Source organism: Ipomoea triloba, chromosome 1, assembly GCF_003576645.1.
Source record: "Ipomoea triloba cultivar NCNSP0323 chromosome 1, ASM357664v1".
In the NCBI taxonomy this organism is placed as follows: domain Eukaryota; kingdom Viridiplantae; phylum Streptophyta; class Magnoliopsida; order Solanales; family Convolvulaceae; genus Ipomoea; species Ipomoea triloba.
Genome location: NC_044916.1, coordinates 33,483,800 through 33,508,383, shown reverse-complemented (window position 1 = coordinate 33,508,383; position 24,584 = coordinate 33,483,800). Strand labels below are relative to the sequence as shown.

General features: G+C 35.4%; 3 protein-coding genes and 1 long non-coding RNA gene across 8 annotated transcripts; 2 read left to right on the top strand and 2 right to left on the bottom strand.

Moving 5' to 3' along the window:
- Positions 1–797: 797 nt before the first annotated feature.
- Positions 798–1,635, bottom strand: LOC115996542. Its single transcript, XR_004093646.1, has 2 exons — positions 1,520–1,635; positions 798–1,450 (listed from the first exon to the last, which is right to left on the bottom strand). It is a non-coding gene; the product is annotated as an uncharacterized LOC115996542 (long non-coding RNA).
- LOC115996517 (probable serine/threonine-protein kinase PBL8) lies at positions 1,441–8,165 on the top strand. Of its 5 annotated transcripts, none has more exons than XM_031235786.1 (11): positions 1,917–2,151; positions 2,389–2,946; positions 3,229–3,368; positions 3,714–3,808; positions 4,971–5,332; positions 5,660–6,112; positions 6,302–6,462; positions 6,729–6,802; positions 6,913–7,060; positions 7,255–7,404; positions 7,657–8,165. In XM_031235786.1, exons 2-11 carry the CDS (start codon positions 2,706–2,708, stop codon positions 7,747–7,749), a joined length of 1,917 nt encoding a protein of 638 aa, XP_031091646.1. In that variant the 5' UTR covers positions 1,917–2,151; positions 2,389–2,705; the 3' UTR covers positions 7,750–8,165. The 5 variants fall into 5 exon arrangements, 4 of the variants coding, with proteins under 4 accessions (XP_031091661.1, XP_031091646.1, XP_031091637.1 ...); XM_031235777.1 differs by having other exon boundaries at positions 2,280–2,946; XM_031235801.1 differs by lacking the exons at positions 1,917–2,151; positions 2,389–2,946 and adding an exon at positions 1,441–1,809.
- A 2,232-nt stretch (positions 8,166–10,397) lies between these two features.
- LOC116023626 (NAD kinase 2, chloroplastic) lies at positions 10,398–16,576 on the top strand. The gene is made up of 8 exons (XM_031264632.1): positions 10,398–10,683; positions 11,095–13,044; positions 14,717–14,838; positions 14,973–15,114; positions 15,205–15,429; positions 15,847–15,921; positions 16,007–16,108; positions 16,201–16,576. The coding sequence occupies exons 1-8, from the start codon at positions 10,429–10,431 to the stop codon at positions 16,402–16,404; spliced, it is 3,075 nt and encodes a 1,024-aa protein (XP_031120492.1). The 5' UTR covers positions 10,398–10,428; the 3' UTR covers positions 16,405–16,576.
- Positions 16,577–17,951: 1,375 nt separating this feature from the next.
- Positions 17,952–19,560, bottom strand: LOC116018517 (1-aminocyclopropane-1-carboxylate oxidase 5). Its single transcript, XM_031258628.1, has 3 exons — positions 19,351–19,560; positions 19,021–19,247; positions 17,952–18,819 (listed from the first exon to the last, which is right to left on the bottom strand). Exons 1-3 carry the CDS (start codon positions 19,450–19,452, stop codon positions 18,210–18,212), a joined length of 939 nt encoding a protein of 312 aa, XP_031114488.1. The 5' UTR covers positions 19,453–19,560; the 3' UTR covers positions 17,952–18,209.
- Between the last annotated feature and the right edge of the window lie 5,024 nt (positions 19,561–24,584).

Sequence of the window (24,584 nt, the reverse complement as noted above, 5' to 3'; positions counted from 1 at the left end):
GAATGTTTCTCTATTTCATGGAGTGATGGAGACGTGCACCTTTTGTCTCATATATCCACAATATTTCTAGCTTTCAGACTTTTGTTATTACTTGTTAGATTTTTATAATTTCGACAATGTAACTATGTACATTGTATTGAATTTGTACTGTTATATCTTCGACTTATGAATTTGTGGTTATGTAATTTTGTATTGAAGTATTGGACTTGTTATCATGTTATGTAATATGTTCTATTGTTGTAGTATTAGGTTTATTTAGTTATTTGATTTTTATTTTTTTATTTTTACAAATACGTATATCTTTAAAAAAAAAAAAAGGACTAACGGGGTTGACCCACAATGACAACTAAAAAGTAAAAGATATTATGGGGAATTTCAAAAATATGAAAAGTTATGATGAGTCACAATTGTATTTGGGATAAAGTTAGGGGACCAATGAATAAGGTGAAATAAGTTATTGAATAACATGTAAGATTTTAATTAGACTATTCAATTTAATAAATGGCCTAAAATCATGCAAATAAATCAAAAAGTAACATGTTTTTATGATTATTTCAAATAATTTTTTTTATTATTTTTTTTTTTAAAAGAAAAACTCAACCATCTACCCGCCTTTGTTTTGGCCAGAAAACAAAGAGGTTTATTCGTCTTCAAGCTGGAGACGAAGACTATCTCTTTGTCTCTGATCAGAGATGAAGGAGAATTGAAAAACATGTCACTTTCGATTTAATTAAATTATTTTAAGTTGGGAGAATTAAAAAAAATATCACTTTTGATTTAATTGCATTATTTTGAGCTGTGATCAAATTGTATTTCTTTTGAGTTAAATAATCATACTGTAAGTTCACCTGTAGTTTAATAGCCTATTTTGGAGTTAATACCTCCATTGGTCCTCTGTGTATTAGCAATATACCAGCGGTGGTCCCTAGTCTTTTAAACGACCAGGAATCGTCCTCTATCTTTTTCAAAATAACCACCCGTAGTCCTCCGTTAGGTTGGGTGTCAAGTGAACGTTAATTGTTGAGGGCAAACATGACATTTTCATTTAGTTCATCCTTAATTAAGCTGATAGGGATGAAGATGCAGAATCGTCGGCGGCAGCAGCGGTCTTGGTCATTTTCTTTTTCTGTTTCTTCGCCGGCGGTATCCCTATCAACGACTCGGCTGTCAAAAATGGGTGTGGAGGGGACGACGTCGACGAAGAGGACGAGGTGGACGACTCGGTCAGCGACGGCAAACCACTCAGCCGAGCTCGGACGCCGGTTCTGGCGCGTTTGCTTCTAGCTTCGGTCTGGACCGGGGTACCGAAATTTCAGCTTGAACCTGGATCTTGTTTTCCAGCGGCGACGCGTCGGCAGTTTTCCGGTGGGGTATGTTAGAGAGAGTAACCGGAAAACGAGTCTTCTTCCACGAAATGAGACAACCATTCAAGGCTATCCAAATCATCTGCCTATAAAAACACCACTCTTAAAAATCTCTTCATTTCACAACAAATTTGAAAACCCAAAAAAAAACTCACCGGAGCACTGAGCTCGCCGCCAGGAAAGCCAGAAAAATACTTTAATGTGCTTTCTAGGGGAGTTGAGCGGGATGGATGGAAGTTTGTTCTTCTGGCTCGCTTCTCACCTATACCCTCTTACATCATCAACTATGCACTAGCGGCAACAAGAGTCAGGTTCCTTTTGGATTTTCTTCTACCTACGGCAATTGGATGGCTGCCTGCCTATGCCTATGATCTTGCAGAACACGTCGATTGGTAGTCTTGCTGGTGCTGCTGTGGCTTCTGCATCCGGGTCACAAAAATCTCAGGTCTGGTTCTTTCTGATTCTTGGTATCTTTTCCAGCATCCTCATTTCCTTGCGCGTTAAAAAGTATTCCTCATACGAAGCCTCCATTGGCGAGACAACTTGAAGAACTTGAGCTTAGGGCTGACAATTGGGGAAAAATGACGCTCTCAACTGAAAAATTTGAACGTAAACATCAAATACATGGAAATGACCATTTTGCCCTCATTTTTAACGTCAGTTTGACACCGTTTCTACGAGAGGACTATGGGTGGTTATTTTGGAAAAGATAGAAGACAAATCCTGGTCGTTTTAAAGACGACGGACCACCACTGGTATATCGCTAATAGTCAGAGGACCATTGGAGGTATTAACTCGCCTATTTTGATAATTCTTTTAGCCGCTGTAAACTAACAATCACAAAGAACGGAGTTTAACAATAATTAAACTGGTGATATACAAAAATCATATTAAACCCATTTGGTGCCTTTCCAGAATCGAACTTTTTGTTGATACGTGAAATGAACTAAGCTGGGTGATGTTGCATGAGCATTGGTATTTGGTACACACACGTACGGATGACAGATCTTTGTATTTTCTTCAGTTCCTTAAGATATTTTCATGGCGGAGTTTCAGAGGCACTCACTATCCCGTTATCCATGGCCGGCACACTCGTCCCTCCGCGTCGTTCCACATTAGAATATCCATCAGTATATCCTCCTAATATCCTCCAAATATTCCACTCGCTCTTGTGGAAACTATCTCTGAGCAAACAAAAAATGCTGCTTCTGCTTAACTCTTCGGTTTTTGATCTCTTTATATCTGTTTTCTGCTCTTCTGATCTTCACTCTCATAGCTCGATATCACAGAGCGGTGTGTGTTTTAGGAGCTGAGGTTGTTCGAGAAGCTAATTTCATTACCATGGATAAGGATAAGCGCGGCAATAGCGTGAATAGAGTTACTCCATTGGTGCTGCAACCAGTGGCTAGGGTTAGGAACAGTCTTATTCCCGGGACAGTTGTGATCGCTTATGATGCAACTAAAGATCGCAGTGAAAATGAATTCTATCAAACTATCAGGGATATTAGGATGAGGGGTGACATTCTTCATCCAGGTGACACCATTGTTGTGCTTGGTGTGCTGCATAAAGTGCTCCACCCTAGTGAGTATCTTCCCAATTTGTTCCTCTAGCTCTAGGTTTTCCTTTGATTTTGTTATGTGGAGATTAAATTAAATTATTAGTAATGAATTTCTACCAGTTTTGAGTGCAAAGTCAAATAAATGTACATGTTTTGGGGGATAACTTTATTTTGATGTTTCATGCATGTTCTGTTTCTATGCAATAGGAAATCATTTTGTAAACAGGTTTAATTTTCAATGAATTTTGATTTTTCATGCATTTTCTGGTTCTTCATATAAAGATGCATTAAGAATGTTTTTGCAGTGGGTTATCATCTACAAGTGGTGAACACAGAGTCAATGTTTGGAGCACCCCTTCGTGCCATGGAAGAAGAGGTTGCAAAGAAGGCGGACCTATATGTGAACATGCTCATGCAAAGTGCAGAAGAATGTGAAAGTTTGGGGGTAATACACACACACTTAGTCCTCGTGATTGTTACATAAAGGATAAATAGATCACTACTATTTAGGAAAAAAAAGCTTAGAATGACCTGCTATTTAGAATGGTAACATTAATGAGCTGTTTTCATAATAAAATAACAAGAACAGATAGTTCTTGAGTTGACTGCTGTAAATTAAAACACTTACCATGGTATGAAGGAATATGATGACATGAGTTCTATTCCCTCAGCAGTTGACAGCAGATAGCTTGATTTCTCTTGAAACCTCTAAATTGCTAAGCTGTTGTTTTTAGTTATCTCATTTGAATATTCTTTTCCTTTGTATCTATAGTTTGTCTTTTGTGCTTAGGTTGACATTCAAGTGAAGATTGTTGCTGGGGCTCCAAAGAAGGTTATTGTACATGAGGTCAAAATTCTTGATGTGACTTGGGTTGTGCTTGATAGGTATTATTTATATGATCAACCTGTTTGTACACTTGATCTAGTATATTTGCATTTTATTTCATTTTAAGTAAAGAAACATAAAGATGAGCTCGAAGTTGCTTATGAATATGCATCTATATGATTCTTTGTAGTTTGTATTCCTTTTCAGATTTACTGATAAGACACCTTCTGTAGTTTGCATTTTATTTGTGCACTTAGTATTTTCAAGCATGCACCTCAAATATTCTCACTGCACTCAACAGTTCCTTAGATGCTAAGACGACATGACCCCTACTTTTTTGGCATCTCTTTTTAATGAGTTATAGATATGATCTTCATGTGTTTTCAAGTCATTTCCTTTGTTTATCAACACGGTGATCTGTTGAAGAGTATAACTCCTAGAACTAGGAGTCTAGGACAGACAGACAGACAGACACACACACACACAGAAGAAATGGAAACTCTATGATAAGTTGCACCAAACTAATTATGCATAATATAATTCTTTATTGTCATTTGCATAGCTTACTTTTGTGAGATTCTTAAGGCCGAGAATAGTTCAAAATGATTTCTTAAGATCAAGATCTTGAAGAAAGGCAAATAAAAACACTAAAAACGGAACAATGCTCAAGGCTTGTGTGCTATGCTCACACAGACTTTCCCTCATCCCCCTGCCCCCAATTTCTCTAACCAAGAAAAAAAAAAAGAAGGAGACACCAAATTAAATCCATAAACCAAATAACTCATTTTCCAGGATCTTAACACTTAACTAACTTCACATCAAATAAAGCAACTGTCTTTTGAAGTGGTTTTCCTTGTGGACATAATATGCGGCTCCACGCTGGGATTACAACTAGGAACTTGAGAATAATTCCTATATTACTTGCTAGAAGTTTTGCTGATTTTCTTTTATCATCTGTAATTAAAAGTGTGCCGAAATTTTATTGCCAGATAGATCTGGCTGACTGGTTCATCTTCCCTTTGAGAAACTTGTAATATATGATGGCATTTGATTTTATCAAGCTTGTAGGTAATCTTGTAAAACTAAACCAAATGCAATTTTGTCTTTATGTGGTGTATCGTTGCACAACTTTGCACTTTGTTGTAGTCTTCTATTCAAAGGTTGTATAAATTTTTTTTATATCATTGATAATTTACCAACAGAAGTGCCAATTCTTAACAGGAACTTTGGGCGGGATTTGCATTTTTACCTTAATCATGTACCTTGCAAGGTTGCACTTCAGGCAGATAACTTGTTTGTTGAGGTTCGGAGAAATGTTAGGATAACAAATATTGAAAACACAGAATATAAGGATATTCATTCAGTGTCCAAGTCCAAGCCTGTCCCTCTGACACCTATTTCAAATGTTGAAAGCTCCAAGCAGTCTGTTACTTCTCATAACAGCGACTCTGCAACTATCAGTTCAACTGAAAACTCTGACTTGCCCAATAAGAACTTGCAATCGTCATTGCCACATAATTCACAGGAGAATAGTTTTTCATTGCAAGATGATCTTGGCTCCAGCGTTAAGCAAGTGAGATCAGGTTAGTTAGCATATTTAATTTATTCTAATATGCAATTTCTGGCTTAGGAACTTGCATTTTTTTAAAATGTGATTGAGCATGCTGGAACAATTATAATCTTTGCATACCTGACTGCATATCCCATTATAAGTTCCCTAAATCAGCAAATAAACTGTTCTCTTTCTGATTGGCACTTAGATACCTGGAAATAACTAGCTAACTACCTTACCTTTCTAAGATCCCTAAATGGGAAAATAATAAGGGTTTAATAATAATCTTATCTTACAGAAGTAACAGAACACATATTTCTTCATTCTCACTTCTCTGAAAGTAATTGCTTTTTAACAGGTAGGTATGCCAAAGAGGAAAACAAATATCCAAGCCATTCACTTGTTGTTTCAAAACAACGAAAAGAGCCTAGTCAGCACAGATCATTTAATGCACCCATTCTTTGCACTGCTTGTGGGATGACAACAGAGCTGTATATCAACGATTCAATGAGATTCAGTTTTTCAGAAATACAGTTGGCAACAGGTGATTTTTCAAAGGACAACTTGCTTGGAGAAGGCGGGTATGGTCATGTATATAAAGGTCAACTCAAGGATGGGCAGTTAATTGCTGCGAAGGTGCGAAAGGAAGCAAGTACCCAAGGATTTTCAGAATTTCATTCCGAAGTTTACGTATTAAGCTTTGCTCGCCACAAAAATATTGTGATGCTGCTAGGCTACTGTTGCAAGGAAAATGTGAATATCTTAGTCTATGAGTACATCTGCAACAAATCTCTTGAATGGCATCTATTTGGTAAGTAAGTTAAGGATTGTCAAGGTCCCTGACTCATAATGTTAGTTACTATTAATGCCTTTGAAGAAAAATTGAAAAATCTAGGATATGTCTCACCTTACATAGAAACTTTTAGAGGTGTACGGGAATTGCATCTCCGACATTCTTTATGTTCTTTTTTCTTTTTTAATTTGAGTTGTGTCTTGACAGATAACACAGAGAACATTCTTGAGTGGCATCAAAGATACTCCATTGCCATTGGAACTGCTAAAGGTTTGCGTTTTCTGCATGAAGAATGCCGTGGAAGTCCCATAATTCACCGTGATATGAGGCCTGGCAATATACTTCTCACTCATGACTTTGTCCCCATGGTAAATTTACATACTCCGTAATTACTCAAGTCCTTTAGTCAAAATGACTTTCCATGAGACATAGAGTTTGATAAAGAAAGGAGACTACTTGATTTGCACTCTCCTAATCTCCTTTAGGTAGCCTAGTCCAACTTTGTCAATACAACAAGTTTACGGAATTACTTTCTTTAAATTTCATTAAATTGTAACTCCCTTTCAGAAATGGAACATGGTTTGGAGGCTAAAAACATTTTGATTGTGATTTTGATTTTTTTTGGTTTACATAGCTAGGCGATTTCGGACTTGCAAAGTGGAAGACAAATGAAGAGAATGTACAAACCAGGATTCTTGGCTCACTGGGGTGAGTCGCCAACTTGAATACTTTTTGGATGCACCGAAAGTCACAGGTTTGATGATATCGCTTTTTTATTGATGTAACCAACCGACAGTGCACTTTTTTTCCCCTTCCAGATACCTTGCCCCTGAATATGCTGAGAATGGTATTGTATCAGTAAGAACAGATGTCTATTCATTTGGCATTGTTCTTATTCAACTGATATCAGGACGCAAAGTCGTAGATTCAACAAGAGATGACAGCCAACAATCCCTGAAACAGTGGGTATGTTCTCTGTCTCTTTCAGTCAGTGATTGCAAGCAATACATCTCTTTCTAGTCCACTACCTAGTTTATGTTAATCAAGTATATCAATGAATCTCTCCCTTCTACTGGCTTAAACATTTAGATCAAACTATTTTCTTTTTCTTGTTTTAAAGTGAACTTAAGATAATAATGGTCCCATTCATTGCATTTAAGGCAATACCATTGATTGAGCGGCTCGCATTACATGAGCTCATTGATCCCCGTATTGAAGATTCATATGATCCATTTGAAGTATACCACATGGCTAGGACAGCATTCCTTTGTGTGCAAACTAACCCCGAGATGCGCCCATCAATGGCAGAGGTAATGCATTATCATCTTTTTCCACTCATTACTGAAAATTACTTCAAAAGCAGACTTGTATGCGCTTCACCAGTAATGATGCCTTGAGAAGACTTCATTAATCAATGATTATTATATTCTTCGCGGATCTGTTAACTTAGTTATATCTACAAGTTAAAAGTTTTTTTGTTCTTGAAGTATCATGCCTCCTAGATATTCTGCTGTTTATCACCATGTTGTGTTGAATTAGCCATAATGTAATCACAAATGCAGGTCATACGCCTTCTTCGTGGAGAGTTGGAGGATACCCACCATATTGCAGAGCAGTTTATACCGCATTTTGCACCTCATGGTAGAAAGAGTTAATTTTAGTTTTAGTCCTCGAACTATTGCTCGTTTTCAATTTTTGTTCTTTCACTTCAAAATCGATCATATTTGATGTTTGACTTCTGCAAACATGTCATTGTTAGCCCTCCAAGGACCAAGATTTGATACCAGACTAGGACTAAAAATGACTTGTTTTCAAGGCCATATATCAAGTTTGGTTAATTTTTAAGTCAATTACTAAAAATTGAAATGGCAATAGTCAATTGACTAAAAGTAAAATTAACTCATTAGATGGGTTGTTTTTCATAAAGTTAAATGTGGAAGGTATGCCACAAATTGAGCCGTTATATGTATATTTTGGATGGGAAGTTGATGTTACCCACACGGCTACATGCGAACCACATATAATATGCATGCTTTTTTTCTTTCATTTCAAATTGTTATTTGATGTTTCATCAAGATGGTGCTTCATCAATTAAAACATAATAACTAAAAACATGAATTAAATAAAAGTATTTTAAATTCTCTTATTTCTGCGCTTAAAAAAGTTTAGATAAATTACGACAAATTATATTATGGATCAGGTGTACCTTGTACGATGGACTTAGTTTAAAAATAACATTCAAATAATGTATCTGCATTTGACACATTCTGTACTTACAATTAATTATTTATGTATCTGTAAACAAATTGAATGTACATTACATGGTAATTACAAACACATAACATGATAATTACATACACATAAAAGGCTAATTGCAGGTAAAGAAACTTGTTAACTGCAAGTACAGAATGTGTTAACTGCATACACATAATTTTTGGATTAAGGTTCACAATGCAATAGACAATAGAACAATTTTGATAAATTGCAAGAATTGAATCATGTGCTCCATCCAACTAAAAGCCTAAGCTGATAGTTGGACTGCACATTTATGTTCACAGCAAGTACAATCTTGTAATTTTTCTTGACACGCTCTCTTAAAATGGTTAATTAAACAATGTGAATCTTGTTGGATGACTTTTGGATATGCACACATATGTTTCTTTCTAATGTAAAAATGAAGTGACCCTTATCCAAGTATAAAACTTGTGCCCATGGTTGATGAGTGAAGCATCATCATGGATTCATGATTTTATAATATGACAAAATTTTGAAATTGACACAATGAAATATACTTTTTTTTTTAAATGTTAGTTTCAAATGTTTGTCTTCGGCATCACAATAAAATTCTATACATTCATTGGTTATTGTGAATTGACGGACTCTATCCCACATTAAGAAATAAAATCATTGATTTGATTTTTGTCAAATGCTCTCTTGGTCAAACATGTTGCAGAAAGTTTTTCTAGTGCGGTTTACCTCTTTTGTGTGGTTTGTGAGCTATTATACATGAACAAGAATTATCATGTACATACACTTGAACTTGAATAGTAGTTGTAAGTTTCTCTCGCCATCTAAAAAATCAAGAGAAGAATATAATATCGCTATTGACATTAATAGAAGATAAGGATTGACCAAATTAACTAAATAATAATCAACATTGAAAATTTTGTATGAAAATTCAAATCAAGATACCACTTTCGGAACACAAAAGTGTTAAACTCAAAATGGAACAAGTATAAAGATATCCATAATAGGCCAAATTCATGGTCCCAAATCCATTCACCACCACTCAATATTCCCCAAATTCATAATTCAATTCTCACAGTTTCCCCCTCCATATTATCCTTACACAATTATTTTATTTAATTAATATTAATAAATCAAAGCAAGATATTTTCTCTATCTCTCCTTTTTTCTTATCCAAATGATGAATGCAACATATGTTCAAAAATGATGATAAAATTATATTAATTACTCTGATAATATTCTGCAAAAGATTATAAATAAAAAAATTTATTAAATACGTAGATCGGCTTAGTCCATTGTATAGAATTTTCTTAGTGTCATATCTCCTATGCATGATATGCATGCTACCACAGAATAATGAGTTAATCCGATGCATAATCTCAGATAATGACCACGAGTTTTTCTAGTAAAAATACATTATAAATAAATTTAAAAAAATTATTAAGTACTCCATATCCACACTAATTGTATTTAAGTACTCATATGGTATGTTGTCTTCTTCAAGAGATTTTGTTTTAAAAGAATAATTACTAACTATAATTATAATTTTTTTTTTTTTTGAGTGAGAATGAAAGTTATCCCAATCACTATCCAAGGGTATGACCATGCTTTCTGACCCTATTCGACAAAAGGACTATAAGCAAATAAAAGTAAAATTAATTTACATTGCTCATAATTGATCTATTCAAACCAATAATGTCTATAGACTGCTCCTATCAATACTACTATCCTCAATATCCATAGCCATATTAATCGAACTGTCAAAAAAAGCACAACAATTTCAAATATGAAAAGTCTACGATACTAACAAAAAAATTACGATATATCTAAAAATGAGAGATAATATTTCTGTAAATAATTTTTATTTTATTATTAAAATACCACATTTCAAAAAAATTTATAGTAGTAATTAGTAAACATGATTATTGGACATAATTTTATTGATTATTTCGAAATAGAACGATTGGATCGCAATTAAATTATATTAATTTGAACATAAGATGCCTATTGATAACAACTATAAAGTGTAAACGAACCTTTAAAATCTAATATTTCAGAACTTCCAAAACAGAGTTTCACATGGTGGCATGGCAACATGTGTTGCGTACTGCCCTTGCCGCCACTTGGAAATGAGTCGGGCTATCACTACTGCCGGAGCGACCCGTCTCTCCCACAATCATCCTAACTACTTTTCCACTAGGTTTCCCGGGTCCGGGTTCGGATTCTGCTACGGGTCTGCTCTTCAGAGGAAGCAAAGATGGCCAAGACGCCATCGCCTCAAGCTCGTTCTCACCGCACAGCTTTCCAACGCTTTCTCCGTCAACATCGGCTTGGATTCTCAGGTTAATTTGGTTACTGACCCCTTCACTTTTGCATTTTCTGACATTTTCAACAACTGATTTTGGTTTCCTTTGTAAGAAAACGATGAATTTTTGTGTTATTCTGTTCTGTTTGCAATTTGTATGCCTAAATGTATGGAGAAGGTGTTCCCAACGTTCTTACTTTTTAAAATTGATGCATATGCATCACAGATAGATTTGTGTTTTGATTCTGTATAATACATGATTCAATATACTTTAGATTTTAAATTTTAATAGGATATTTATTATGATTGTTGAGCTAATTCATTTACCTAGTAGTAAATTAATGAAAATTTTCAGTTTTGGTTAGTTGCTGGTTCAATAGAGTGTATGTATGCGTTTGAAGTCCATAATGTTGGCTGATTGCCTTGCTTGACTGTAAATATTTACCAGTCACGCGGTACATCACAGTTGCGATGGATTGGTCCACTGCCTGGGGACATTGCAGAAGTAGAGGCTTATTGCCGAATTTTCAGGGCAGCTGAACAGCTGCGAAATACATTAATGGACACACTATGTAATCCAGTGACTGGGGAATGCAGCGTCTCATATGATGTTCCATCAGAAGATAAACCATTGTTGGAAGATAAAATAGTTTCTGTTCTAGGTTGCATGGTCTGTCTTTTGAATAAAGGGAGGGAGGAGGTTCTATCTGGAAGGTCGCGGATGATGAACTCATTCCGTGATGTTGATGATGATATGATGGAGGATAAGGTTCCTCCGCTGGCAGTTTTTAGGGGGGAGATGAAAAGTTATTGTGAGAGTTTACATGTTGCTCTTGAAAACTTCTTGACACCTGATGATGCTCGGAGTACAAATGTGTGGAGAAAACTGCAAAGACTGAAAAACGTATGTTATGATGCTGGGTTTCCTCGTAGAGATGATTTTCCCTGTCAGTCATTGTTTGCAAACTGGTCTGCTGTTTATTTGTCAACTACAAATGAAGAGACAGACTCAGCAAGATCTGAGGCTGCTTTTTGGACAGGTAGCCAGGTAACTGAAGAAGGTTTAAAATGGTTGTTGGATAATGGGTTCAAAACGATTGTAGATCTTAGAGCTGAGGTTGTAAAAGACAACTTCTATGAAAACATGCTAGATGAAGCTATTTGCTCTGGCAAGATCAGGCTGATTAAACTTCCAGTTGAAGTTGGTACATCACCGTCAATGGAGCAGGTTGAGATGTTTGCAACTCTGGTCTCTGATTCAAGGATAAGACCCATATATCTCCACAGTAAGGAAGGAATTCGGAGAACATCTGCAATGGTCTCTAGATGGAGGCAATTCATGGCTCGCTACACCTCACAGGTTGTGCAAAATCAGGGAGCTCCATCCAATGATAATTTACTGCGTGATAATAGAGAAATAGAAGTTCCCTTGTTCTCAAACTCAGATGAAGGTACTGCTTTTAATGATAATGGACGATCAGGAGATGATCAAGATGAATCCCACCCAAAAAAATCAAGTGATGTAGTTAGTTCTACCAGGGAGCTTGTTAATCGAAGTTCTCAAGACAGAGAAAATCAGTCACTGAACAAGAATGAAGTGGAGAAGACTGCTGCATTCAAGTCGGATACTGCATTTTCAGGGACTGAAAGCGTAGTTGTTTCATACACCAAAATAAATCCACTTGAGTCACAGCTGCCTCCTCCTAATGTTTTCTCCCGAAAAGAGATGTCCACATATTTCAAAAATAGAAAGATTTCACCAGAAATATATTTTACACATGAACAGAAACGATTAGAGATCTTGTGTGCCTCAAAATATGACAACAAAAGGAAACCTTGGAGAAGCGACATCACTGCTTCTAGAACTGAATACAAATTGATAGAATCAGATAGCCCAAATGGGTTATATAACAGCAAGAGCTTATCTGGAAGTCTTTCAGCTTCTCCTGCTGATCTTGGAACATATGTGGGTCCTAATGGTTCTATGGCTCCTGCGTTGAATGGATACAGCAACGGATTTACATATACCATGAGTCCAAATGGTGAGTTTGCTAATACAAGAGCTGAGTTGGAGAGAAATGCTATCTCTTCAACCATTATAACAGACCAGACGAGTAATGTTGAAGCCCCTGCATCCTCAAGTGATGAAGAGTTGGAGATTGACGGAGATATGTGTGCTTCTGCAACTGGTGTTGTGAGAGTGCAGTCAAGAAAGAAAGCCGAAATGTTCCTAGTGCGTACAGATGGATTTTCATGCACCAGAGAAAAGGTAACTGAATCATCCTTGGCCTTCACCCACCCTAGCACCCAGCAGCAGATGCTTATGTGGAAATCTACACCTAAGACTGTACTATTGTTGAAGAAGCTGGGACAGGAACTCATGGAACAAGCTAAAGAGGTAGCTTTCTAGTTCTCATTCTTAATTGAAAATGCACATAATCTGAGTTAAATATCACTTATAAGCAGTGTTGTAAAAATCGGCCTAGGCGGCCGCCTAGGCGCTAGGCGAAAAGGGGTGTAGGCGGTTGCTAGGTGGCCGAGTCTGCCAACTCGGCTGGATTTTATATATATATATATATTATATATATATATATATATATATATATATATATATATTTATTTATTTATTTATTTGTTGCGCTCAAAACAACGTCGTTTTGAGCAGTAAAAAAAAAAAAGGCAGCTGGTTAGGTGCTAGGCGACACCTGGCACCCGACTAGCGCCTAGCACCTAGCACCATCTGCATGATAAGTTATAACTATAGTGTTAATACCAAGGACTTTGTAGTCTTTCGGGTTTTCATATAAGAGGTCTCTCTGGTTCATTCCCTATTCCCCTCAAATATTACCCACAAAAATTTTTTAGTAATGATGAGAATCCCCTTACTTTTCTCTGATCTCTCCCGCTCATTCTCCACCCCCCGCCCCCCCCCTCTTTCTCTCACATGTGCACACACCCCCACACATGCAAATCTAAATTAAGGTTAAAAAGAAAAACCTTTTGTTGCTAAAAAAAATTCTCTCGTTTGTGATGCAATGTAATTCCAACAATTCTGTTTATGTAGGAAATAATTCTTTTTCATTTAGTAGTATTTCTTACTTGTGGCCATTTTTTTTTTTGAATATTTAATAGATACGGAGTACTAAGTTTGGTATGCTGGCATAGTGGCATTTGTTAACTTTGACTTTTAGTTTATATTATATATTGATTGACTAAACGCCAACTTTCACCGTATGATATGGAATTTACTTTTTCATGTATTATCCATCCATCCCAATTCATGTCTCTCATATGTACAGTTGTACACTGTTCTGGAAGTCAATTTAACTAAATTTGTACTAAAAATTTTGATATTTGAAATGAAAATTAGACATTATGAAACTATAGGAAAAATACTCTTCTAAAATTTCAAAATTTCATAATTGTTAAAAATTATGTATAGTCAAAACTAGATTGCACTAACCCTTGGGGTAGATAGAATGGGTCCAGGGGTTTAGTTCTTTCCTATGACTCAAGACTTGGCATCTATCTGTGTGGTTTTCATATATAGATGCATATACAATACAAGACATCATGGGTGACTAGAATTGATTTTCCATTCTCTTCCCATCATTTGAGCATTAACTTTCCACATTTATTGATGCATTTTCTGTCAGCTCAAGGATGCATTTTTTTTTTGTCCACATGCTTTTTATTTTTCTTTTTCCTTTCTTTATACTGATCTTAGGACCCAGATTTAAAACAATTATAACTGTGTCAAGATATTGTTCTTCTAATTGTCATGGGTGGTGTAGACTTTTCTTCAATTCATTCTAGTTTGAAATCATTGTCAGTTGGTTCATTGTGTGATGGTTTGGTGAGGTTAGGTTTCCTTCTATTTTGCAGTTAGTGGCCAAGGTTTAAGCTTGAAATATTATATTTGATATTTGATGAGATTACATTTTCCTTCTCCTATTTTGGTGTTAGTGGTTGAGGTTTAAGTTACTCAGCTTTCTTGTCCTTAGATTGCTTACCTATGCATTCTTGTAATTTTTAGCTTTCAACTTTATCTCATATAGATTTTTCTGCAGGTTGCTTCTTTCATGCATTACCAAGAGAATATGAATGTTCTTGTTGAACCCGAGGTGCATGATATTTTTGCAAGAATCCCAGGATTTGGGTTTGTTCAGACCTTCTATAGTCAGGATACCAGGTGGGCTGATCATTCTTGAACTGTAAGAGCATGTCTTCGTCTCCTATATTCTAAGATTTATTGATGTCATTTAAATGCTAAATTAGTCTATGAGGTACGGTCAACTTGGCTGATCACTAATGTCTCTAATGTAGTGGTCTCCATGAGAGAGTCGATCTTGTTGCCTGCTTAGGAGGAGACGGGGTTATACTTCATGCATCAAATATATTTCGAGGTGCTGTTCCACCTGTTGTCTCGTTTAATCTAGGATCGCTTGGATTTCTTACTTCTCACAGGGTACGCCTTCGACACGAATACTGATCCCTATTTTCCAATTATGCAAGAGATCCCTCACTGTACTTTTGTCTAACTGCTGGTGTCATGCAGTTTGATGATTATAAAAAGGACCTGAGACATATCATCCATGGGAATAATACTTCGGATGGAGTCTATATTACTCTTAGAATGCGACTTCGCTGTGAGATTTTCAGAAATGGGAAAGCAATGCCTGGGAAGGTGTTTGATGTCCTAAATGAAGTCGTGGTTGATCGGGGCTCTAACCCATACCTCTCCAAAATAGAGTGCTATGAACATGATCGCCTCATAACAAAGGTCTGTTCTATGTGTGACCTTCTACATTTCCCCTTTGTTATAATCTAAGATTAGGCCAAGGTCACTCAACTGGGCTATAATGCACATATATAGCCCAAACCACACACAGGCTCTGGTACCATATTATAATCTAAGATAGATTGGATCCAATCAATTAGCTAGTTTAACACATATGTTCTCTCTTATTTTTTCAACGGGGGACTCTTAACACCCTTGATGGAAGAGAAATGAGAGAGTGAATTCTAAAGTCTTCTGTTCCACTGTGTGTTTTAAGTCTGAATTGCTTCACTATTGATGTGATGACAAAATCGACCTTTGACAGATACACGAGGAATACTTCATGTCGTTATTTTATAACTATCAGAGGACTTGCTCTTTGTCTTCTCATCTCTTACGGGATCTGCTGTTATTTGGCAGGTGCAAGGTGATGGAGTGATCATTGCCACTCCGACTGGAAGTACTGCTTACTCTACAGCTGCCGGGGGTTCCATGGTAAGCCATTAAACCGAAAGACTTGATATGTTTACATTATATACATACAACCATTAGCCATGACAAGGACATTTCTTCAACGCAGGTCCATCCCAATGTTCCATGCATGCTCTTCACGCCAATTTGCCCACACTCTCTCTCGTTCAGGCCAGTTATACTTCCAGATTCTGCGAAGCTGGAACTAAAGGTTAGTGCCATACCATATTCTTTCGATACCTGTGAAAGCAAAAACTCTACTTTCAATGCTTAATCTTAACAAGTTGCGTCTGGTTTGAACAGATCCCCGTTGATGCACGCAGTAACGCTTGGGTCTCATTCGATGGGAAGAGAAGGCAACAACTTTCTCGAGGCGATTCTGTACGGATATGTATGAGCCAGCATCCACTCCCAACAGTGAACAAGTCTGACCAAACAGGTGATTGGTTTCACAGCTTAATTCGTTGCTTAAATTGGAACGAGAGGATGGACCAGAAAGCCCTCTGAAATTCCCCTACCACTCCTTTCTCTGTAAATTTATTACTGTACAGTCAAAATAATTACATAACATTGTAAAGGTTAAAAAACAAAAAACTGATTAATCTTGTTACTCTTCTCTGTAACATCAACAATTGTTGTTATTATCATACAAAATTTAATAGGTGTTTATCAACTTAAATAGGTCATATATACTTTTAACATGTTTGATTCATGATATAGGTCGGGAATTGAATAATATTCCTTACATATTTCATTGTTTGTCTTGACCACAATATCCGGTAAATATACCTTTCTTATTAAACTTTTCAAGAAAACATTCTACATATATAAAATCATGTTCAAACACTATAGTTGCTAATTAATATCTAAATTACGATAATGGATTATTTGTAAGTTTAGATACTATCGGATATAATTTACAAATGATATAAATGTTTAAATTAAATTACAAAGTTTTAAAGGTTTTTATATAATTATTAGCATAAATGTTTAAGTTTTTTCTACAAATAAACCAAAATGAAAAATTCACACTTTTTGCTTATAATAGCAAATGTTTGCCAAAAGTCTTGTGGTCAAGCGGCATGAAGTGATTCTCCCAAGTGGGAGGTCATGGGTTCGAGTCTCAGTCGGGGCAGATGTTTAAATTTAATGATTCAATGTTAAAAAAAAAATATTCAATTGCATAAATTTTAATAAGTTTAGTTTTTTTTTATTAAATTATTTTCACATACCGATCTAACTCACGTATAATATTCCAGAAAAATCATATAAAATTGGTTACTGTTATACTAAATAGTACGGAGTATTATAAAAGAGGTTGATTTTCCATTCACTTCCTTGACTTCAACTTTTTTTTTTTTTTTTTTTTGGGTTTTATAAAGTCTGACTTCTCACTAATAAAATAATTATGGTTCAATGAATCAACATCAAAGAGAACGACTTCCAGTCTCTGACTCATCTGTTTGCTAAGCAGAGAAAGTATTATTTTTCTTTGTCAAATCCAACCTAACTAATGCCCATTTAAAATTGTTGATGAATAGTTCCTTAGTCTTCATCCCTCACTATTTTAATGCATTTCAAGGACAAAAAGAATGTCCTGTCCACCCTCACTTCTCTCAGAATAGCACATGTCGCATGCTAAATAATTCATGCTTATTAAAACCTAGAGGAAACAAGAAAAATATTACAAAAAGGGGCTATACAACCAAATTGGTTAGAATATTGATTTGATAACTTCAAGCTTACAAAAGTTTATTGATTTTCTTAGTTTGAGCTGGTAAGCTGATTCACCTCCTTATATGGTCTGTGAAATTTACTGAGTGCACACCCTTAGGTAGTAGCTACAACCTACAGGTTTCCTTCGTCACTCAAAAATAGAAAATATTACATCTTTGGGTTTCTTTTTAATTGGCTGCAGAGTTTCTTAAGAGAGTTACTGATTCAATAACTGAATGTACTGAAGACTGTGTGTTTGGTTTGGGGGGCAAAATTTGTCTAAAAGTCAGGCCTCTGGAAGAGGAAATTGCAGAAATGTTAGAGAAAGAAGAAGGTGATAGATACAAAGCATTGAAACTTAGAAGAACACATAATACATTTCTTTAACTAAAATCTGGGAAGAAAAAGAAGTGACAGATAAGAACAAACACAACCCCATGCACTTCTGTATGTATAGTTGAAGTACTACAAGCCAAGAACAGCAAGTTTTCTCTTTATAATTCACACCCCATGAAGAAATCCATTACAGCAAGTAAACCAAAAAAAAAAAAAAAAAAAAGAAAGATGCAGAGTGGTGTTGTTTCAATTCTCCTGGATCACATAGCTCTAACAGCTTGGAACCTTGGTTCTTTAGGCAGGAACTTCTGAAGCGAGTAAACCGACATGTAATCCTCGAACACGAAAGTGGGATAGCCATAGCCTTGTTCCGCTTCTTCGTTATTCTTGTCTTTCTCCACCAGTTCCGGTGCAGGGGAGATTGTGGCTTTAAGAGAAGGGTTATAGAAGGAAGCAATGGACCTCCTATTCCCATCCGGTTTAGCCATAACCCTGTGCCAAACACTCTTATACCTCCCATTGCTTAGCACCTCAATCTGGTCCCCTGTGTTGATCACAATGGCATTGGGAACAGGCTGCACATCCAACCATTTCCCATCTTTAAGGATTTGCAGACCATCCACTTGGTCATCTTGGAAGAGTAGGATCACACCCCCTGCATCTGTGTGGGCCCGGAGGCCATTCACCCTTTCTGGGTGAGGGCAGGGGGGATAATGGCTCACTTTTGTGCCAAAGAAAGCACCATCCCCCTCTCCTCCATTGAAGGCCTTTTTAATGTATCCTTTTGGTAAGCCAAGGTTTTCATCCATGACTTCCATTACTCTCTCTGCCAGCTTCTTCAGCTCGATTCGATATTCCTTCATTGTTTCCCTGTAATGTGAGAAATAAAGTGAGATTAGCCAATATGAAAACGCTGGCTCACTGGCACCTGCGTTTTGAAAATCAGCTGATTTACAAAACATTAATTTTAGTTGGCTGACCAAGTCAAACAGTCAAAATGGGTCAAACCAGCTAAAAATTGGCTGGTTTACCAAACACAACAACGGGTAATCTTTTGTTTTGAATCCTTACTTGAATTGTTGGTTGTTTGATGGCCATTCTTGATGATCTGTGAGAAGAAAGACATCCTCCCAATCTACACTCTCCAACCTCTCACTGTCACCCTTGTTCACCACCTCCTTCAACAGCTCCACTGGTTTTGAGGTCTTGAAAGCCTCCTCTCTCTCGTGCTTGAAGCACTCGGAGCTCACCTTCTTCACCCTGTCCAGGAGCTCCTCAGGAATCCCATGATTCACCAGCTGCAGTGCCCATTCATGGAAATATAATAACGCACTTATAACTTACACTCAACAAAATGAATGGAATGAAAGACTCATAAAAGAAGAAGTATTAATTAATTACCTGAAAGAAGCCCCATTCCTCACAGCAAATGGCAATCTGAGCCAGAGTTTTGGCTCTTTCCTCACCATTCAGCTTTGAGAAATCAATCACTGGAATAGCCATTGCAGCTTGCTTTAATTTGACCAACACTAAACACACAAACTGATGTTTTTTTTTCTTTTATGAAATAAATGCTTTCTGTTTTTGGGCTAGCTGGTACTGATGTTGGACTGAAGAAAAGTTTTGGGTGGTATTTATAGGCAACCATTCCCTCCAATCCTGGATGTCAACTTTCCCCAGTCCCATCTCCCTCAAAACTAAAGCAATTTTGTCAAAAAAAAAAAAAAAAAAGGCGAAATCTCTCACTTTGACTCAATAGGATAATGAAAAGATAAATCTTTAAGTACAAGGAGTAGCTTGGTGCTTACAATAAATCCACCATATAGACCATTGCGACGGTTAAGTTTTGATTTTATGATCTTAACTTATTCATAATCTATCACTCAAGTACCAACTGAGCTATTTGCCAAGCCAAATAAACTGAAGTAATTTTGCAGTTAAAGTATGGTATGGTGGACGGTGTCAAAAATTCATTAAATATTATTATGTTAATCTGGAAATTGTAAAAGGTCAATGCCTTTGGTAGATGTTGCGCTGCTGCTACCCCACGACATAAGCATTCTCTTGCGCTTAGAAAGTGGAAACTAAAACTTTCATTTCACATCATAAAATGTAAAAGTAAAAACTAACACAAATTTCAAATGAGGAATTATAACTCAAAAAAACAATCTTTTTGTTTACCAGCGAAAAATTCCATATCATACCCACTTGGATAGATCATGCTCACTAATAATGGCCAACTCTACATCCTCATTCCCCTATCTTATTGTATTATTTAATTTGTGACATGATTATAATACAGATCGTACTGATATATATTTTTTGGGTAGACACAAACTCTTAAAATTATACACTTTAAGCATACTGTGTGCAATTCTAAAATGGTGTCATATTTATCATGATTATGTCTATTTTTTATAGGTCATCATTCAATTCATCTTCATACAAAGGAAGAGTGAAGTTGAAGAAAATATCTATCTAGTTTAATGACATTCACATAACTCAAGCATAAAACCTAGCTTATTAAACAAAATATAGTGCAAGAAGAGTCGAACCCAATGCAAAATTATACTATCAAATTGAAACGTGACATTAATTAACTGTTACACGAATATAAGAAAATAAAATTGTGCATTCATTATTAATTATAAATTTTGTCATAATGATAAGCGCTAGCTTGATTAAATCTTAACAATGAGTATGAAGGCAAATCATCACTTGTCTTTCCATTAAAACATGTAACAAGAGTTTTATTTATTTCTTATGAATATACTATACCTATCATCTTCAAAAGGGAAAAAGATTTTTCTTTTTTTTTTTTCTGATTGGGTATGTATAACTTATATTTCCAAAAATAGTGTGAAAATCATTGGCCGACGAGCACAATTTTGAAGTTGACTACTGAAAAAGAAGTGGTGTTGACTTTGTGAATGCATGACATGATTGTGAATCACCCAGTGCACCATTATTAGAGTAAAGTAAAAACGCCACTAATTTGCAGGCATAGTTTGTGGGCTAAGGAAGATGACCACTCATTAAACAATCCTATCCCCATCCATTTTTTTAACTATTTACTTCAATTCGTCAACTAACCATCTTGAACTCCATCGATCGATCTACTTATTTTATTATTTATTATTTGGTTTTTGAGTTATATATGCATTTAATTTGTTTAACAGGAAATATGATCTGGCAGCTGAGCTCCCATTTGGAGATGTACACTTGGCTAATCTTGGACCTTCCATCATTATATTCTGATTGTCTCTACATTAGGGTTCAATATTAATGGAGACAGGTAATCTTGACCGTCTGATCAACAACATTGATTTGGACTCCTTGATTGTACTTGTTCTTGTGCCTTTCAACCAGGTGTCCTCCCAGTAATTAACATGTGCCCTCCCCATTTGTTCCCCAGGCCAATAAATTAGGGTTTCTTCTCATCTTCAATTACACTACTTTTTGTCAAAATCAAGTGCTTGATCGTTATGTCAAAATATATAACTAGTAGCGAAGTTAATTAGTGTCACGTGTAGCGAACTTGTGACCTAGTTTGATACCAATTATCAAGTCAAGTGATAAGAATAAGTCCTAAGATTTCTCTAGTTTATATATTTGTCATGTATTCTCTGTCATGTACGTTTGTGTATTCTCTGCATGCAGTATATATAATTTCATATATATACTCCGTATATTTCAATGTATTATGATCTTTCATTCTCTGCACTATACATTTCTCTAATTATTACCTTCAGCATGGTATTAAGAGTCTAATCGGTTGGACAATTTTTTTCTCTTCTTTCTCATCTTTGTAGTTTTTCTCTTCTTCAATAACATCACAAGCTATGTGCTTACTACCACGCCAAAAGCTATAGTTAGGAGCTGAGCGAATGTGCAACTTAAATTAGTTTCCTTATACTAGCTAGCTCAATTAAATGTAACAAGTTCATATGTATAGTAGGGTGAAATTTAATGAAATTATCACAAAGGATATTTTGAACACTTGAGATTAAAAGTATAACAAATAAATAAAAGTTGAGAAACCTCACATACACACATTATTGAACAAGACAAGTTATATTATTCGTTATTAGTAATTTCATAATATATAGAATGATATGCGTGACGTAGATTTGACGTAATTTAAGTAGCTAGTCAAAACCTAATAGATGAACAATTGAGCATGCATGTATGTTACCATAAAACTTGTAGTTTTGCATGTGAGCAAGATAAGGAGGTCAACGGGCATTTGACCAAGAAAACTATGAACTCCATGCATGCATCTTGCACCTAATGAAATGATGAGCATTTAAGGAAAGAAAAAGAAGATACAAATAAAAACCGGTTTATTATTTCCTGATTCCAAATAATATTCTTTCTAAATATTACTTTATTTTATAGCTTCTCTTTCTCGAGATTTAAAGGTGTATAGTTTTCTACAGTGAATGTACCCAACTAATTATTTGAATTTAAAATAAAAAATCTAGTTGGTGGCGGCAATAATCATTTCTTTTTTTCTGTCCCGTGAAGGACAAGTTGTTGCATAATTAATTGTATAAGCAGTTATCTCTGGTGTTTGGTTACGTTGGATAATTAACACTTAAACGGCAAAGTAAGGTATATACCGTCTGGCCGGCCGAGTTGGCGTTGTGGCTTGTCAATTGTCATGTTCGTGGTCGTTGATGTCATCCTGATCGTCACACGAGAAAAGTAAATCATACTAATTAAAAAGATCTTATGCATAGACCTCAACTAATCTATAATGTTGGCAAGAATCAAACTTGCGACCTATTAGGGGTATAGTATGAGAATTAATATGATTGACCAATGGAGTGATAAAGTAGCATTATTTTTGGGTGACGAGGAAACCTGCAATTATTACCCGAAAATGTGCATTGGGTAGCTATGTTTTGTGACCCTAGTCAGTAAATAACCACAAGGATGTAAACGAATTTAGGTTTATGGTTCAAACCAAGAAGATCATCAATATAAAGTAGCATTATTATATTGTTAATATTGTATGGTGCAAACAGCATTCAAATAAGAACGGTGCGCCCAGGAGAGAATTGAGTGATTTTAGGTGAAAATAGGTGCACTTGTAAGTGATTTTACTTGCACTTTTTACTTGCAAATGTGCACCAACTACTTGAACTTATAACACATTTACTTGCACCAAAGTTCGAGTTATTTACGAAAATGTCACCGTGTCGTTTTTTTAAAATTACATCTGATTCGTTGATCTGAACACGTGGACGGATGTGGATCATTCTTATTTCTATCCTGGGCACCCGTTCTCATTAGAGCGCGCCTAATATGTGTGTGTGTGTGTGTGTGTGTGTGGAGCAAAAACATTTGGTAAAAATATCAATTACGATACACCCCAGCCATCTATGCTTCAACAAGATAATATCTTTATATTTATTTATTATGTTGTAAAGGACAACATAATCTAAAACAAATCGTTGTCATTTTCATCATACCAACAAAAATCCACTTGTATCAAATAGACGTCGTCCATTATTGCCAAATATTATTTTCCCCCAGGATAAGTAATTAATAATGCATAATATTGCATATTATAATTCACATATATTCTTTAAAAAAATAAAAAGGTCTCTCTATCATTGGATATGATTCGATTACAACTAAAATTATAAGAAATATATTTAATTTATCATGGACTATATTTCTATTTTTTCATCATATCATATATTTGATCACTAAATAAATAGATCAATATAATTATCGTATAACTGCAACTAGCTAGACTTGGCATGCAAATATATGTCTGGTATGGCTTTGGCAGTATTGTTTTTATATTTTTATTTTTATTTTCTTGGTACAACAAAAACTTATATGAGTGATGAAATTATCGCAATTTAAAACTAAAACAGATTATCAACACATAATTTTTAAGAAAATTTACAAATTGACACTACTACTGAAGAAATTAGTCTCAATTCAAAGAAGACTTATATTTTAAATGAAACAATTGTCCCTTTATAGGTGCAACGAATTGAACCTCATTTGTGTTCAGCAATTAGGATAGTTAGTTAGGTTAGTTACATAAAGTTGTATAATGTCAAAATTTAGTTAGCTAGACTAAAGAGTTATTGTTAGAGACAATTCATGAAACATGTCGATAGAGTCTCTTGCAGATATTTATGAAATGTTGAGGAGTATAATGTTGATGTTTGTGGGTGTCTTTCAAAATAGGGAATGTGATGATATGACGCATTGTTCAATAATTAATATTCATGCATGGTGTTCGATCAATATATATAATGTTCATCCAATTCAACGACATATATAACCGACACCTTAGATGGATGGGTACGTAAAATGGATAGGTTAGCTTAGATTGGAAGCAGGAAAGGAAAATATGAGAGGTGGGAGGTTATTAGTTTGAATTGCAGGGCACATGTTGCTGACTAAGGCTGTTCCTGTCTTCAAGGCACACCATATGCAATAGGGGCTCACTATCATTAACTGCTCTAGAGTGCATGCATGTACATACACTTGCTTTATATATATATATATATATATATATATATATATATATATATATATATATATATATATATATATATATATATATATATATATATATATATATATATATATATATATATATATAT

Bases quoted from the DNA above. Each gene is read 5' to 3' on its own strand.
- LOC115996517 (XM_031235786.1), top strand. From the start codon at position 2,706: ATGGATAAGGATAAGCGCGGCAATAGCGTGAATAGAGTTACTCCATTG. The intron at 2,947-3,228 runs GTGAGTATCTTC...ATGTTTTTGCAG, and splicing joins GCATAAAGTGCTCCACCCTA to TGGGTTATCATCTACAAGTG. The intron at 3,809-4,970 runs GTATTATTTATA...AATTCTTAACAG, and splicing joins ACTTGGGTTGTGCTTGATAG to GAACTTTGGGCGGGATTTGC.
- LOC116023626 (XM_031264632.1), top strand. From the start codon at position 10,429: ATGGCAACATGTGTTGCGTACTGCCCTTGCCGCCACTTGGAAATGAGT. The intron at 14,839-14,972 runs GTGGGCTGATCA...TCTCTAATGTAG, and splicing joins TTCTATAGTCAGGATACCAG to TGGTCTCCATGAGAGAGTCG. The intron at 16,109-16,200 runs GTTAGTGCCATA...TGGTTTGAACAG, and splicing joins CTGCGAAGCTGGAACTAAAG to ATCCCCGTTGATGCACGCAG.
- LOC116018517 (XM_031258628.1), bottom strand. From the start codon at position 19,452: ATGGCTATTCCAGTGATTGATTTCTCAAAGCTGAATGGTGAGGAAAGA. The intron at 19,248-19,350 runs GTAATTAATTAA...TGGGCACTGCAG, and splicing joins AGGAATGGGGCTTCTTTCAG to CTGGTGAATCATGGGATTCC. The intron at 18,820-19,020 runs GTAAGGATTCAA...CTCACATTACAG, and splicing joins TCAAACAACCAACAATTCAA to GGAAACAATGAAGGAATATC.